Genomic DNA, 14528 nt, shown 5'->3' with positions numbered 1-14528 from the left:
CAAAACAAAAAAAAATCCAGATTTAATAAAGTAATTCTTCTTGCGAAATGAAACCATTTACCATATTATCTTACACTGAAATGAACGAATGAATCGCGATTCACGTTCAGTCCATGTAAATGAAAGAACTAGTTCGTTCACGTTCATGAAAATGAACCGAATTGCCCATGCCTAGTTCAAGTCCTGAATAGTAGTGATGTGCTTTCTGGAGCACACCCACGACTCCGGATCCGACTCGGGCAAAATGGAACCACTAGTTCTGCCCCGAATCGTTCAGAGTCATCGGAGTCGTCGGAGTCGGCCGGAGTCAATAGGAATCGGAATCATTCGGCATCGTCTAGAGTCGATCGGACTTGGTTTAATGTACTTGTGATCAGGCATTTCGTTTCGTTGTGTCTTTCCCGTTGCGCGTGCACCTCGTATACAGGCCTTTGTTTTGAAGACCGACTCCGAACGACTCCGGACGACTCCGAATAATGCAGGGCGAACCCTACCCTTCCCGAGTCGATTCCAAATTTATTGGAGTCGGATCGGAGTCGACTCCGGATTTTTGCCAACTTTACCCATCACTACCGGATAGACTATACCCCCATACGTACAGGACTGACTATTCTGCTGTGGAGCGAAGCCCACTTCATTAGTGGGTACAGAGGTAGGCCTTGACTGACAGCTGTTGTTATGCAAAAAAAAAAAGATAAAATGAGTTCATATTAGGTTCCAGGACCGGTATGGAGTCATGATAGGCTCCACGACCAGTAAGTGTTCATGATAGGTTCCTGGGCAGATATGGGTACATGAACAGTTCGAGGACCGGTATGATCAGCATCGCTTCCTGGGTTCGGTTTGGGACTCAGTGTCGAGCCCTGGACTTGCATAGGTTCATAGGTGCCAGTCCTGCAGGCATTAGGTCATGTGCAGTTCTCGAACTAGAAAAGGTAATGTATTGGTGTCAGGACCAGTATGAGTTTAGTGTTGGTTTTAGGTCGCTTAAGGGCTTGTCATAAGTAACTCATTTTAATTGAGTTTCGATACCATTGTTTTCGGCTTACTCTTTACAGTAAAGGGGATCGTTGAAAATTACGCGATTCGCGAAAATTGCGTAGCCCTGTAACCTCTTCCGATTTTCGTTCTTTTTTTCGGACCTTTTAGATGTATATTTCACACACACACACGCGCGCGCCTTTCTGTATGTATTGAGGTCCAATAATAAAATTTATTGCAAAAGCATTAAACGGATTTTTAAATTAAAACAAATGGAGAAATGTCACAATTTACAGTACACACATTCAATGTAAATAACATACATCATTAGTCCTGCTTTTGAAATAATGTTAGCTGTAAAACTCGAGGAATGGAACGCATGAAAAAGGTACACTTTTTTGTTGGGGTTTTTGGGGTTTGCAATTGCACAATTCATTGATTTCATGATTTTAGGTTCCTTTAAACGAAACGAATCCATGTTGTGTTATTAGTCGTCTATCCTACTGCGGTCAGTGTTTGACGCCGGGGGCGGGGAGGGGGTATACGTTAGAGAAACTTCAGCAGCGAACTGAACATGTCGTACGTTTTCTTGTAATGTTTGTAGATACCGTCATAGTTGCCGTGCTGCTGCTCAGCGCTGCCCTCCGCACACCAACGCCCACTGCCGCCCATCAGTGGAATGAAGCAATCGTAAGAACAATTTAGAGATCCAGCGTGACGAAGTTCCAGCGATCGATCGTTGTTCGATCCGCCGTCGCTCGGTGCCCGGTCTGACTCGTTCCCTTCCTGCTCGGAGCGAAGGAAATCAATCTGCTGCACGAAATTGTTACCACCAGCAGGATCGAAAATGAAGCGTATGTTGCGATAGCGGTAGGGTAGTGAGAAAACGGTCGCTTCGTGACGTTCGTTTGTGCTACTATGCCAACTAGGATTGTGCAGCTGCTGTTGTTGGTGGTGATGGTGGTGGTGATGTTGGTGATGGTGATGGTGCTGCTGCTGCTGCTCATGTCCGGCAGCAAAAGCAACCTCGCAGTCTTTCAGTGCTGTTTTTATCTGCGATGCGGCAAGCGTGCCATTCGAGATGCAGTCTTCGAGTGTGTTTGTGTCATCGACCGTCGCATGATCGAGCCGACTGTCGACCCCCGTTGGCTGTGGTGACGACAGCGGGTTGCTGTTGCTGCTGCTGCTGCCCTCGAGACTGGTCGATGAACCGCGGTACAGTAGGTTGCCCGGGAGATGAAGATTGCTAGCTAACAGGAAGGCTCCGGCAATGGTCATCACGCTGGCGGTGTAGCTCAGCGCGAGCACGGTGCTGTAGTGGATCAGCTGCTTCGCCATCGCAAATGAGGGTAGAAAGTTGATAAGCTCGGTGTACGTTAGCCAGCCGCGTGTGAGGCCCTGCCGTTTCGCCAGCACCTTTTCGACCGCTTTCAGCTTCTCGAAGAAATCGTGCTTGGAAACGTAGGCATTCCAATTCTACGGACCGAAACCGAAGATGTATAAGTAAGCAGCTGGGGGGGTGTGGTACGAACTGACAAAAACAAATGATTTACCATTGCGTCCAAGAATTCCAATTCCAACGCTTTCATCTGATCCGGCGTCATGTTTCCATACTCTGCCCAGGCACTTAGATAGATGTCTTCGTCGTAACCGCAGTAAAATTTAGTGGAGACCATCTGTAAAAAGAAGGAGGAGAGAAGAGCGATGACGCCAAAGCATGAGTAAAGCACATCGAACGAGAAAGTTGTAGCTTGTGCGAAAGGAAAAGCGGGCGAGCTGCTGCTGCTGCTGCTGCTGTTGGAGAGAAAATTAGCAAGCTTTCTTGTGCGTGCTTAGTGAGCCGTGAAATGCACGCCTTTTCTACGCCTCTGTTCGAGAAGCTGCGTGCCATTCGATTCCAACCAGAGCGAAGCGCGCTCGCTTTATCAGGTCACCGACAGCAAAACTGCCAATTCTACTTAGCGCTACTTACCATCGACACTATAAATAATTCCGACGGCGTTACGCGACGTACAAAGGTCGGATCGGTGGCGTTCAACCGATCGAGATAGATCATCGCCAGGATGAGCGAGCATGGCGTCACGGACAGGTTGCCCACAGTCGCAAAGTTCAGTCGACTGAGGGAATGGCCGCGGTGGGTTTCGGAAAACACGTCCGCCGCGTAGTCGGCCAGCGGGCGGCTAATCTTGGTGCACCGTACCTTGGACGAGCCGTAGTACAGCGTTTTCTTGATGCGATCGAGAAACTCTTCATGATCTATCACCTGCAAAGAGGAAACGCGACCACGACCCAAAACATGACCATAATTAGACCGATTGGCAGTGAGGAGGAGGGGGATGTTCGCCGTCAAATGGATGTATCGCCTGCGGAAGTGCTCGTCTCATTACCACGGTGTCGGTGATGTTCGGCTGCTCACATTCAATCATTGCGCACACTTTACACTAAGCAAACACCATCGATTGAAAAAGGGGGGGGGTAACTTCTGTTCCAGGTACGCTGTAACTTCTGCACTGCACAAAGTGCAATATAGTGTTGCTTGTAATAAACTTGCGACGAAGAAAAGAAAAACACGCGCTGTCCCGCTGCTTCCGATGGTGGGTCGCAGAGTGACTGCAGCTGTACGAGCGCGAGGTACTGTCGTGCTGTCCCGTTTGACTGCTGCGTTTGACGTTCATCGACCCGGTGCGGCAGTGTGACCAGATTATTTTGGCGATTTTCGGTAAGAGCACCAAAAAATTTTATCAGTAGCTTTCGGTTGGTTTTAAAATTTGATTCTCAGTTAAAAAGAAGTGTTGAGCGTGGGAAGGGGGCGAGGGGACTTATCTGCAAAACGAATGTTCCAGGGAAAACGAATCCTTCATCTATTTCGAGGAGATGGATTAGATTTGGTTCAGCGGCCACATGAATGAAGGCCTTTCTGAATCCAAATGCCTTAAATCCACTAAACGACTCAAGCTCTCTACCTGAACGAAATATAGAATGATTTTCCAAGTGCCACAAATCCACTAAACGACCACTAAACGGCTTCTAAACGACTCAAGTTCTCTAACTAAACGGAATATAGAAAGACTTCGTTTAGCAGACGGCAAACGACTCATACATTCTAACAATGGCAAAAAGCTGGTGGCGCCATCTGTTGGTGGGATACCCAACCAGTGAAGCTTCGTCGCTTGGAGGAGAGCTTTCTCATTCCCTCTCCTCTGTACTGTTGTACGGTTTCGTATTGAAGTTATGCATCGCTAGAACTAGAACGGCGATACGATTGTTTAAATACTAAACTCCAATGGACTCCACCAGCACTGAAGCAAGTGAGATTTGATTAATGGTCGTTGGTATTGATACCCACGTATCTGACCACACGACCATTCATATAGATTTTTGCTCAGAAAGTTAGAAGGTTATATAGGTCATGATAAGATGAAACTTGTCGAAACACATTGCAAGAAAAAGATAGCAATATAATGATGAGCAACGCCATCTATTGATCAAACCAATGAAGCTGTGGAGCTTTCATTTTTTTTCTATGAATATTCAATTTTCCAGTCGTTAAAGCTTAATCTGTGGCGCTTGGGGAGATTTGAATAATGGTCGATGGTGTTGTGATACCCATGTACACGACGATTCATATAGATTTTTGCTCGGAAAGTTAGTAGGCTATAAGTGTCAAGATTAGATGAAGCTTGTCGAAACACATTGCAAGAAAAGGACAGCGATATAATGATGAATTATAATACCACCGATAAACCAACGTGACACTTCGAACAAAATGAGCTTCAAAAGTTGTCTCCTTATTTCAAATGAAAATTTCATTTTGCTTAATCTGTGGCGCTTGGGTTTTATCTTCAAGGTTGACTAGATTTTGTTAAGGAACGAATTGCCTAATCGTGTGTCGATTAGTGATGGGAAAAATGAAGATTTCGTCGGAATCAATTCCGGAATCAGTTTCGACCGGAATCGATTCCGGAATCCGCTACAGAATTGGTTCCAGAATTGGTTTCAGAATCAACTCCGGAATTGGAATTAGCTCCGGAATCGGAATTGGTTTCGGAATTGGCTCCGGAATCAAAATCGGCTCCGACATTCAAAACTAATTCTTATTCAATTCAAAAACTAAATCTCATTCCGGAGCTAACTCCATTTCTGGAGTCAAGACTGATTCCGTTACCGGTGCAAATTGCGATTCCCAGGTCGGTTCCGGAAACGATTCTGTTTCCGGAGCCGATCCGTGAATCGATTCCGGAGCCGATCCCGGAATCGGCTACGGATTTAACTCCGGAATCGGCTCCGGAACCAACTCCGGAATCAGCTCCGGATTCAATTCCGGAATCAGTTCCGGAACCAACTCCGGAATCGGCTCCGGAATCGACTGCGGAATCGGAATCAATTCCAGCATCGGAATTGGCACCGGACTTGATTCCGAACACGGAATCGAAATCGATTAGGTCCGATTCCGAGCTCTCACCACTAGTGTCGTTAGATTAGTGAGGAAGAAAACCATAAGCCTACCTGATATATACACTCACTTTGGCCGCGCCTTATAAATTGAACAGGGAAATGATTTCATGACATCTGACCAGTATTTAAAAAAAACTGTGTTTTCGCTAGGAAAAATAAAAAAATAAAATAAAAAAAATGATAGGATTACAGATAAATCTGGTCACTCTGTGTCAGCCGGCTGCTGCTGATGGATTGGACATGATTACGAAATGTTGTTTACATCTTGCATTCGTGTCTGCCGCCAGTGTTTATCATCCTAATCGCATCCACAATGAATAGAATAAAGTCATTTTTACCGCATTTAGCTTCCGTGGTAAGTAGCTGGAGAGCGTCCCGTATGCTTTTCTGAACGCTGACCCGTGTTGCTTTGTTTTTGTTTCTAGCGCAAACTGCATGCGACCAACAAATCATTCCTGAACCTGGTCCCGATCGTGGTGGAGCAAACAGGTCGGGGAGAGCGGGCGTACGACATATTTTCCCGGTTGCTGAAGGAACGAATCATCTGCCTTATGGGCCCAATCCATGACGACCTGAGCTCGCTGATCGTGGCCCAGCTGCTGTTCCTACAGTCGGAAAATGGCACGAAACCGATCCACATGTACATCAACTCACCGGGCGGAAGTGTCACGGCCGGGCTGGCCATCTACGATACGATGCAGTACGTGAAGCCCCCGGTTGCTACGTGGTGCGTGGGGCAGGCGTGCTCGATGGGCTCGCTGCTGCTTGCGGCGGGTGCGCCGGGAATGCGCCACTCGCTGCCGAACGCACGCATCATGATCCACCAGCCGTCCGGCGGTGCCCAGGGACAGGCGACCGACATTCAGATACAGGCGGAAGAGATACTGAAGCTGAAGAAGCAGCTAACGGAGATTTATGGCAAGCACACGAAGACGTCGCTGGACGTGCTGTACTCGAAGATGGAGCGCGATACGTTCTTGAGCCCCGAGGAGGCCCAAACGCTGGGCATTATAGACACGGTACTGGAGCATCCTCCCTCGTCGACGGAAGCCGCGTCGTAAAAATGGTGGGGCGGTGCGTGGCACAACATTTCGTTTGGTGTTACTGAACTGGGAAGGAAATAAAAAGGGATGATATATAGCAAATTGTTTAATTGCGTATGCCTTTCCTATCGTTTGTGCAGGAAATGAGAATTAATTAAATGATCGAGGCTTAAAAATCAATTTTTTGAAATTTTCTCTCGAAAGGCAAACTGAAGCTAAGTTTGGAATAACACAAATTGTTATAATTAATTTTTAATTATTTTTCATTTTCATATCTTTTGTCCATCTTTTGTCGCACCGGATTCAAATGGTAATGATGCCTGAAATTAAATTAACCTATCTCTACGCTTCGCGGATTGCGATGAATTGAAACAAATAACTAGTAAAGATTTACTACCGTTTGGGTTAGTTTTAGCCAAACTTTAGTACCCACGACATGCATTCCACTGTTTGGTGCTACCTTTTCGCCGTTGCTGCATTGGTTTTCGTTCCCACCACCAACGCACTGGGAAGGGTGAGCATTACCGTTGGACGTGTTCCGTTAAGTTGCTTCGTAATTTAAATTCTCTTCGGTTTTGCAGCGAAATAAAGAGCTAGTGATTGATAAAGCGAAAACATGCCAAACGAATAAAACCGAATCATTTTTGATCAAGTTCATCATTCCGGCAAACTTCACGTCCAGCAACAATGTGGTGCGCTTTTACGGGAACTTTTCCGTCGTACAACAGATTCGACCACCGCTGGAGGTATGCCACTTATTGGAATACAATAAGAATATGCGCAATTGTCGTCTTTTTTTCCAACGGTTTCCACTTCCAATTTCAAAACAGCTCACACTAGTGGCGTATCGCTGCACGCTCGATTTGCAAAACTGCCAACGGTACAATGCGGTGCAGGTGCCGAAAATTTGCTCCTTTTTGGCCGACACCAACTCGTTCTGGTCACCGTTTGTGCGCAGCATCGAGCCGACAGTGAAGTGCCCCCTGCAACCGGTGAATAGCTAAATCTGTTCATTGTTAACCTTATTAGCACCGTTTTATTAATTTACTTCTTGTTTTCTTCTTCTTTTTCTTCTGCAACTTCTTACTCTCGACAGGCAACGTACGTGTTTAAGGATTCCGCGTTTGATTTGAGCTTTTTTACCAGCTTTCCACTGGACGGGTACACCTGGCAAGTGACGATGAAGCTGTACAGCACGGCCGTCACGCCGAAGAAGGAAGTGTTTTGCTTCGCTGCGCAAGCTACGCTGAAAACAGTCCGCCGACCTTAGCCATCGTGTAGTTAAGGGAGTGAAAAGTCTAGTGCAAACGGGTGAGCTCAGCTCAGTCTCAACTTTTAAATAAATCTAAATTATCAGCAAGTTTTACTACACCAATGAGTAGGATGAGTAGCGGATGTACTCTGCCAAAACCGGACTTTACAGCGCACAGTAGCCACCTCAATTTGGCTCTACCACGCCTCCTCTGTCGTTATGAACGGCCTAAAAAGACTTTACGGGCTTTTTGTTCGTCCGTTTCGATGCGTTTAACATGGCCATCCATGGGGCGGTCCCGTGGTACAGTCATCAACTCGAACGACTCAGTAACATGATTCATTTAACCGACAATGTGTACAACCGCCTACACGGGTAAGTTTCGCCTCTTTATTCCTAAATAACTTTGGATTAAAAAAATCGTATCGACTTCAAATTTAAAAAATGCCTCATAAAAGATGTTTTCTTCCCATGTGCAAAAATTAAAAAATATCAAAAAATGTTTAAATATGTTTTTAAATTATTTATGTTTGTATACCCTTTACATGTACACCCAAGCTCCCGACCACGCTGGTTTTCGTTGGTCTTTTTGGGGATAATTCGTTAACGAATTATCCCTGAAAACATCAGCGATATACAAAAGATTTTCGGGGATAGTGAACACACGTGAAGGATGAACCCATGCAAAAAAGAGCTAAAAATAGAAATGAACTTTCGGATTCACTCCCTCCCTCCATGTTCCAATTCATGCTCATGCTTCATCCTTGATGCTACCAACCACATCGCTAATTCTACTTCGAATCACTTTGCCAGTTGCGCCACCATATTATTATTCATGATCTTGCTATTTGCTTGTTTTGTTGTATGAAGGGGTACTGATGCTAATTGAATCAAAAGAAATAAATAAAACAATAAAAATAACATATTGTCTATTAAACACGCATTTCTAATAATGAGAAAAGTGGTCTGAAGTAACTGGAACTGCTTGGTTTAAAAAGATATCAGAAACTTTAAATCATCAATGAAAACAATAAAAATGGAATTGAACTCATGTCGACCATGGTACAAGCATTACACCATTACCATTAGACCATAACTACTTCATGAACATGAATCGTTATCTATCAGTTTTAAACCCTTCAAATATAGCACAATGAACTAAGAGATGTGTAAAAGTTCATCGATGCGTGTGAGAGAGTAGAGCTGATGAATAGAAAGAGATGGCATGAGTTTATGTTCATTATCCCCGAAAAATTTCGCTTGGGCAACCACCTACCCTGAAATCACCTCTTTTACAGGGTTTTCGAGGATTATATAGACATGTTCAGCGAGTTGTAGATTCGTTCAGGCATATAATAGACTCTTTCAGCGAGATATAGATTTTTTTTATTATTTTTTTTTTTTATTGATTTTTATAGACACTTTGAGCCTTCCGGCTTCATTCGCCTCTAGATATAGAATTGTTCGGAAGTAGGTGTAGACATGTTTGGTTATACTGTAGAGTTGTCACTTTACCCCTTGAACTGCAGTTTGGATCTTGCTCATCAGGAGGTAAACAAAAGGTTTTCGAAAAAATATGCGTTTTTCAACTAATTTATGTATTAAACAGCTTGGGGAATGATTATTAGCAACTTTTAGGGCTTTTCAGAATGAAAAATTGAACCCTGCGGCACAGTGTGTAAACAAAACAAGTGACAGCACTACAGAATCGCTGAACATGTCAACGCCTACTTCCGAACAATTCTATATCTCGCTGAAAGAGTCTATTATATGCCTGAACGAATCTACAACTCGCTGAACATGTCTATATAATCCTCGAAAACCCTGTAAAATGATACCTACCACTACAAGTAAACGAAATACAGGGTGTTCGAGATAAATTTGACACCTGGCCTTTGGGTTTATATCTCAGGGTTGAGTAGACGTATCGAAATGATTGATCCCAAATAACCAAGATACCGAAAACGCCACCAATTTCCTGTACTAAAAATCCAGTTGCATCGAACAAAAAAAAACTGTCAGATTGCTGGGTTAAACCACACATCTACAGAAGCGGCCACTTCAATGTTTGTTAAAGTCAGTTTTCTTAATGCACGGGTAATTCATTTACTCAACATGTATCTACCCAAAATGTGTTTAATTGTGCAAAGGAAGCAATAAAAAATGTGTGTTTAAGTTCATTTGTTGTGAAACATATTTGTGTAAGATGTGGGTGCGTGTGTTTGTTTACTTGCAAATGGACTCTTTCATTTCCCTGGTCAGTGCACAGTTTATTTATTAATTATATTGCCGAAGTTATGCTGTGTTGTAAGTGAATGAGTTAAAGTAATCGATGTGTTAAAATCATGTTCAGCATATTGACCTTAGCCCGCACTTGACCCATCTTTTTCTCGTCAACATGTTTGGAAAAGGTGGGCCAAGTGTGGGTAAGGTCAATACATCTTATTAGAACTGACAGCTCCGATTGTTCTAAAATTTGGTGGGTTAACGACTGAATCGACCACCACAAACCCACGTGGGTTTGAAGTGACTTTACAGTGGGTTAAGGCTGATTTGGTTATTTGGGATATGTCATTGGTTTGCTAAAAGTTGTGCGAACAAGTGTAAAAAATGTCTAGCTCCGTAAATATGTGGAACCCGTCCGAATTGTACAAGCGCGTAACGTGTGTTATGATGGTTCGTGCCGGCCATACGAATGCCGAAATTCGGAAGGCGGCGATGTGTTCGCTGAACACCGTAAAAACAATACGGTGACCAATGGGCGGCCGTACGTTTGGCAGCAGGATTCTGCACCATGCCATACGGCCATAAAAACACGCCAATGGCTCACTGTTAATTTCGACCGATACACCAGCACCAGCGACGTTTGGCCACCCAGCTCCCCTAACCTAAATCCTATGGATTACTTTGTGTGGGGCACAGTTGAGCGGGACACCAACAGGGCGTCCTGCAATACCAAAGCGGAGCTGCTGGCCAGAATAAAGGCCGTGTTTGCGGCCATCCCCAGAGACATGGTTGTCCGGGCTTGCGCGCGGTTCCGGAAGCGGGTGCAGGCGGTCATCGACGTAGAGGGGGGTACTTCGAATAAAAAATGCGGCAAACATGCGGGGCAGGTACCGGCTTCGGACGACGAAATCCGTTCGACGCTCATGAGAGAATGAGAATCATGAGATACAACTGTCAAGCATTTAAAGACGTTTATATCTACGATTCAAGGATGGTTATGTTTTGAATTTTGATTTTTTTGGCCGTTGGTATTGGATTTCATTCGTTACATCATTATTGGATGATTTGTTATGAATTATAAGGTAGCTTTACTCACTTTCTTTAAATTTGAATTTAAGTTATTTCAAATTTAGGAGGGACGACAGGATTGGATTTGCTTTATAAAAAAGTATAAAAATACTGATTGATTTTATTTTAAAGAGTTATAAACGTTATTTACATTTGACCTTTACATGAATATTCATGAATGAATATATTATTATATGTATTATATATGTTATATATATATTATATATATATATATATATATATATATATATATATATATATATATATATATATATATATATATATATATATATATATATATATATATATATATATATATATATATATATATATATTTATATAACTTTTTATTATAGATATTTGTATTTTATTATGTATATTTATATTCCGATATATTTTATGTTTTTTATATACATTTTCAAGACTGATGAAAAACTTTTTTTATTGGAAAAAGATCACAAAACATTTTCAAAATGTTACATACCTCTAAGTTCAATTCACTTCAATCATTTAAAGCAAAATTTGAAGCAAAACGTTACATTGAAAACAACATTCGTTCCAAATCCGCAGCGCAAAACCTCGCGGATTTCTCCCCATACAAACGGGAAAATTCGACCCCGGCAGGTAGAACTCATTCTTTCGCGCGCTTCTTACGGTCTCTCAATGGTACGTTATTTTAAAACTGAGCGCCAAGTGAGCGCCTTCTGACAACCGCGGCGAACGGATCTCGTCGTTCGAAGCCCATAGTCGCCCCGATGGTAAGCTAAACTTGGTAGAATTTTTTTTTAATATTTAACAGAAATTTGATAAAAAATTCCTTTCCTATTCCCTCACAAACTGTCAAATTTATCTGGAACACCTATATAAATATACATATTGGTATTTAATGGCTTAGTTCATTCCTTACCCTTGCTCTGCAGACACGTTCCTGCAATGGGCGCCTCCAACTGCACTCTTCTCTCCGCTGCGGCGCTCTGCTATTCCGCAGCAGGCCACCGTGTAGAAGAGGCCATTGGAGGCCCCATCTCATCTGCTTCTGAGCGTTCTCTCTACAAAAAAGTTTAAAGGAAATAATGAGTTATTTGTGGTTTTTCACAAATCAAACTGTTTTATCTACATACCCCACCAGTTTCTCCCAGCGACTGATCAATTATTTCCCGCAGAAAATTCAGAGCCCTATAGCAGTGCCACGTAGGGGATTGGGGAGGGGGATTGGGATCTGAAATTATAATCAATAAATATAAGCACGATTTAATGTGTTTTATTAGATACATTTACAGCGCGTCTAGAAAATTCTTACTTACATCCATTTTTTTTGACCGCCTTCAGCTCATCTATCCTCATCGCACGGTACTTGTACCGGAGCTGGTGCCAAACTTTCTGGCATCTGGCCACGGTGGTCCCCAGATGCCTGGCTATTTCCCCCCATGCTCCGGCAGTCTGACTTGTATTTTTATAGTTGTCAGTGGTATGCCAGAGCATGGGGTGCTCCGATACAAGTCGGATCAAATCCATTTTCTCCTGCTTTGAGGAAAGCTTGCAAAAAAGGAAAATCATAAATTAGTTTTCTATACAGACAGTCTTGTTTTTGCAAATTCATAAAATGTATCTAAAAACATTAAATATTGGTTGAACAAGAACCAGAATTTCGGAGGCGCGAAATTGTGGCGCCCTATATTGAGTGGCACGTTAAACGGTGGGCGGACTGGGCGGCCGCTAGGGGCCCCGTCAATGTGGATGTTCGACTTCGTCTAAGGGACCTATGGGCCTTGTTCATTTTTATATGGTTTTATTTATCGACTACAGGCGTACCCCGAGTTACGACCCTCTCGAGTTACGACGATTCGCAGATACGACGATTTTGATTTTGACAGTTAAAAGTAGTTATTGAGACGAAATTGATGCATATTTTTGAATTTCTGTGCAGATAACCGATACAAAAATATTTCCTCAGATTCCACAACTCCCCCATCTTGAATATCTATATTGTGTAAACGGCTTTTGGAGGAAAAATAATACATTATCGTATATTGTTTTAAATAAAATATACGATTTCATAGATTCCGACTCTTCAATTTCGGTTATAAACTATATATTCACAGATATTCGACATACGACTATTTCGACTTACGCCTTGCTTTGGGACATTTTTTCGGTCCCAAATACAGTCGTATCTCGGGGGACACCTGTATGTAGAAACGCTCTCAGAGTATCGCGTTGGACTCAAGAATAACACATGTCGTGTTCAGCATGTCATGACGTACTTTGATTGACTATCAGCAATGAGCATCAAGCTACCACGGATATGTTCATTGTTTTTGTAGGTGAAAATCTCGTGATACTCATGACATTTTGCAACACTGGTTGAGATCGGTTTCGGAGCCTTTTAATGTCGTATGTGCATGTCTCAATAACTACTTTTAACTGTCAAAATCAAAATCGTCGTATCTGCGAATCGTCGTAACTCGAGAGGGTCGTAACTCGGGGTACGCCTGTACACCGAGAAAGCAGCTGAGAAAATAACTGACAGCATGCTTTGACAGCGACTGACAGCATTTTCGGTGAGAGAAATCTCCTCGGCATGCAAAGAACGATGGAGCTGAGAAAAAATTGAATTGGCAGTTTATGGCGAACGATCAATTATAGTTTGTATTTTTGCCGTCTAATAATCGTATAAATATTATTAAAAAGTAAAAGAAACTTTTTTGAGTACATTTTAGCGATTAAAATGGATTTTTTCAACATCATTTTAAATGTCTCACCTCGGCGCTTTTCAGAGCTTCTACACACACCGGCGTGAGAAACCGATTGTCAATTCTCTCACAGCCATCTCTCACCTGCTTTCTCGGTGTATGTAGAAACGCTCTGACTTACAAGCTTAGCTTAATGCCGGCGCAAGCATAATCATGATTTTTTTTCTCGCTGTGAACAGTGCTGCCAACTGCCACTGTTTCAGTCATCAACACTCATGACTGAAACGAAGCTCAAATCAGATCACGTACACAACTGAGATGATCAGTGACGATACTCAAAATGTTGGAGAATCACATGCTTGGTGACATTTAGTTTAGCACCCAAATGTTGGTCACTCACTTGGTCACGACATTTTTGTTGGCGATAATCACGACATTCTTGGAATATACTTGGCGCGTGGGCTCTAGCAACAAAATGAGCATGCTCTCCCTCTATCTGTTTTGATTATCTGTCGGGTCAAACAGAGCGAGAAAACATGCTCATTTTGTTTCTTGGAACCACTCGCATGCACCAAGCATGTGATGGTCGCACCAACTGTTTGAGGCTCCCCTCTGAGATGGTTTTTTTTTCAGCCGGAATTTTTCATGATTTTCCATTAGCAAGAAAAATTGGCTGACACCAAGAACGCTCTTTTTGGCTGGTATTATTGAATCCGTTCGTAGCGGCGACGTACGTCCCGACACTCATTTTCCTAACGTACTAGATGGTTGCTACAGTTATTCACCGCGGCGTTGTAGGACCGGGCTCAA

The 14528-nt window shown here is 43.1% G+C and overlaps 3 protein-coding genes across 4 annotated transcripts; 2 read left to right on the top strand and 1 right to left on the bottom strand.

Moving 5' to 3' along the window:
• Positions 1-1180: 1180 nt before the first annotated feature.
• LOC120902466 (protein CNPPD1) lies at positions 1181-5608 on the bottom strand. Of its 2 annotated transcripts, none has more exons than XM_040311222.1 (4): positions 5488-5608; positions 2954-3244; positions 2535-2657; positions 1181-2457 (listed from the first exon to the last, which is right to left on the bottom strand). In XM_040311222.1, exons 2-4 carry the CDS (start codon positions 3035-3037, stop codon positions 1528-1530), a joined length of 1137 nt encoding a protein of 378 aa, XP_040167156.1. In that variant the 5' UTR covers positions 3038-3244; positions 5488-5608; the 3' UTR covers positions 1181-1527. The 2 variants fall into 2 exon arrangements, with proteins under 2 accessions (XP_040167156.1, XP_040167155.1); XM_040311221.1 differs by lacking the exon at positions 5488-5608 and adding an exon at positions 3369-3634.
• Positions 5609-5655: 47 nt separating this feature from the next.
• Positions 5656-6589, top strand: LOC120902468 (ATP-dependent Clp protease proteolytic subunit, mitochondrial). The gene is made up of 2 exons (XM_040311223.1): positions 5656-5791; positions 5862-6589. Exons 1-2 carry the CDS (start codon positions 5750-5752, stop codon positions 6495-6497), a joined length of 678 nt encoding a protein of 225 aa, XP_040167157.1. The 5' UTR covers positions 5656-5749; the 3' UTR covers positions 6498-6589.
• A 69-nt stretch (positions 6590-6658) lies between these two features.
• Positions 6659-7894, top strand: LOC120902469. Its single transcript, XM_040311224.1, has 4 exons — positions 6659-6993; positions 7061-7225; positions 7310-7471; positions 7576-7894. Exons 1-4 carry the CDS (start codon positions 6916-6918, stop codon positions 7747-7749), a joined length of 579 nt encoding a protein of 192 aa, XP_040167158.1. The 5' UTR covers positions 6659-6915; the 3' UTR covers positions 7750-7894.
• Positions 7895-14528: the final 6634 nt, after the last annotated feature.

Source organism: Anopheles arabiensis, chromosome 3, assembly GCF_016920715.1.
Source record: "Anopheles arabiensis isolate DONGOLA chromosome 3, AaraD3, whole genome shotgun sequence".
Lineage (NCBI taxonomy): Eukaryota > Metazoa > Arthropoda > Insecta > Diptera > Culicidae > Anopheles > Anopheles arabiensis.
Note: the sequence above shows the minus strand (reverse complement) of the source record. Positions and strands in the feature narration are given on the sequence as shown.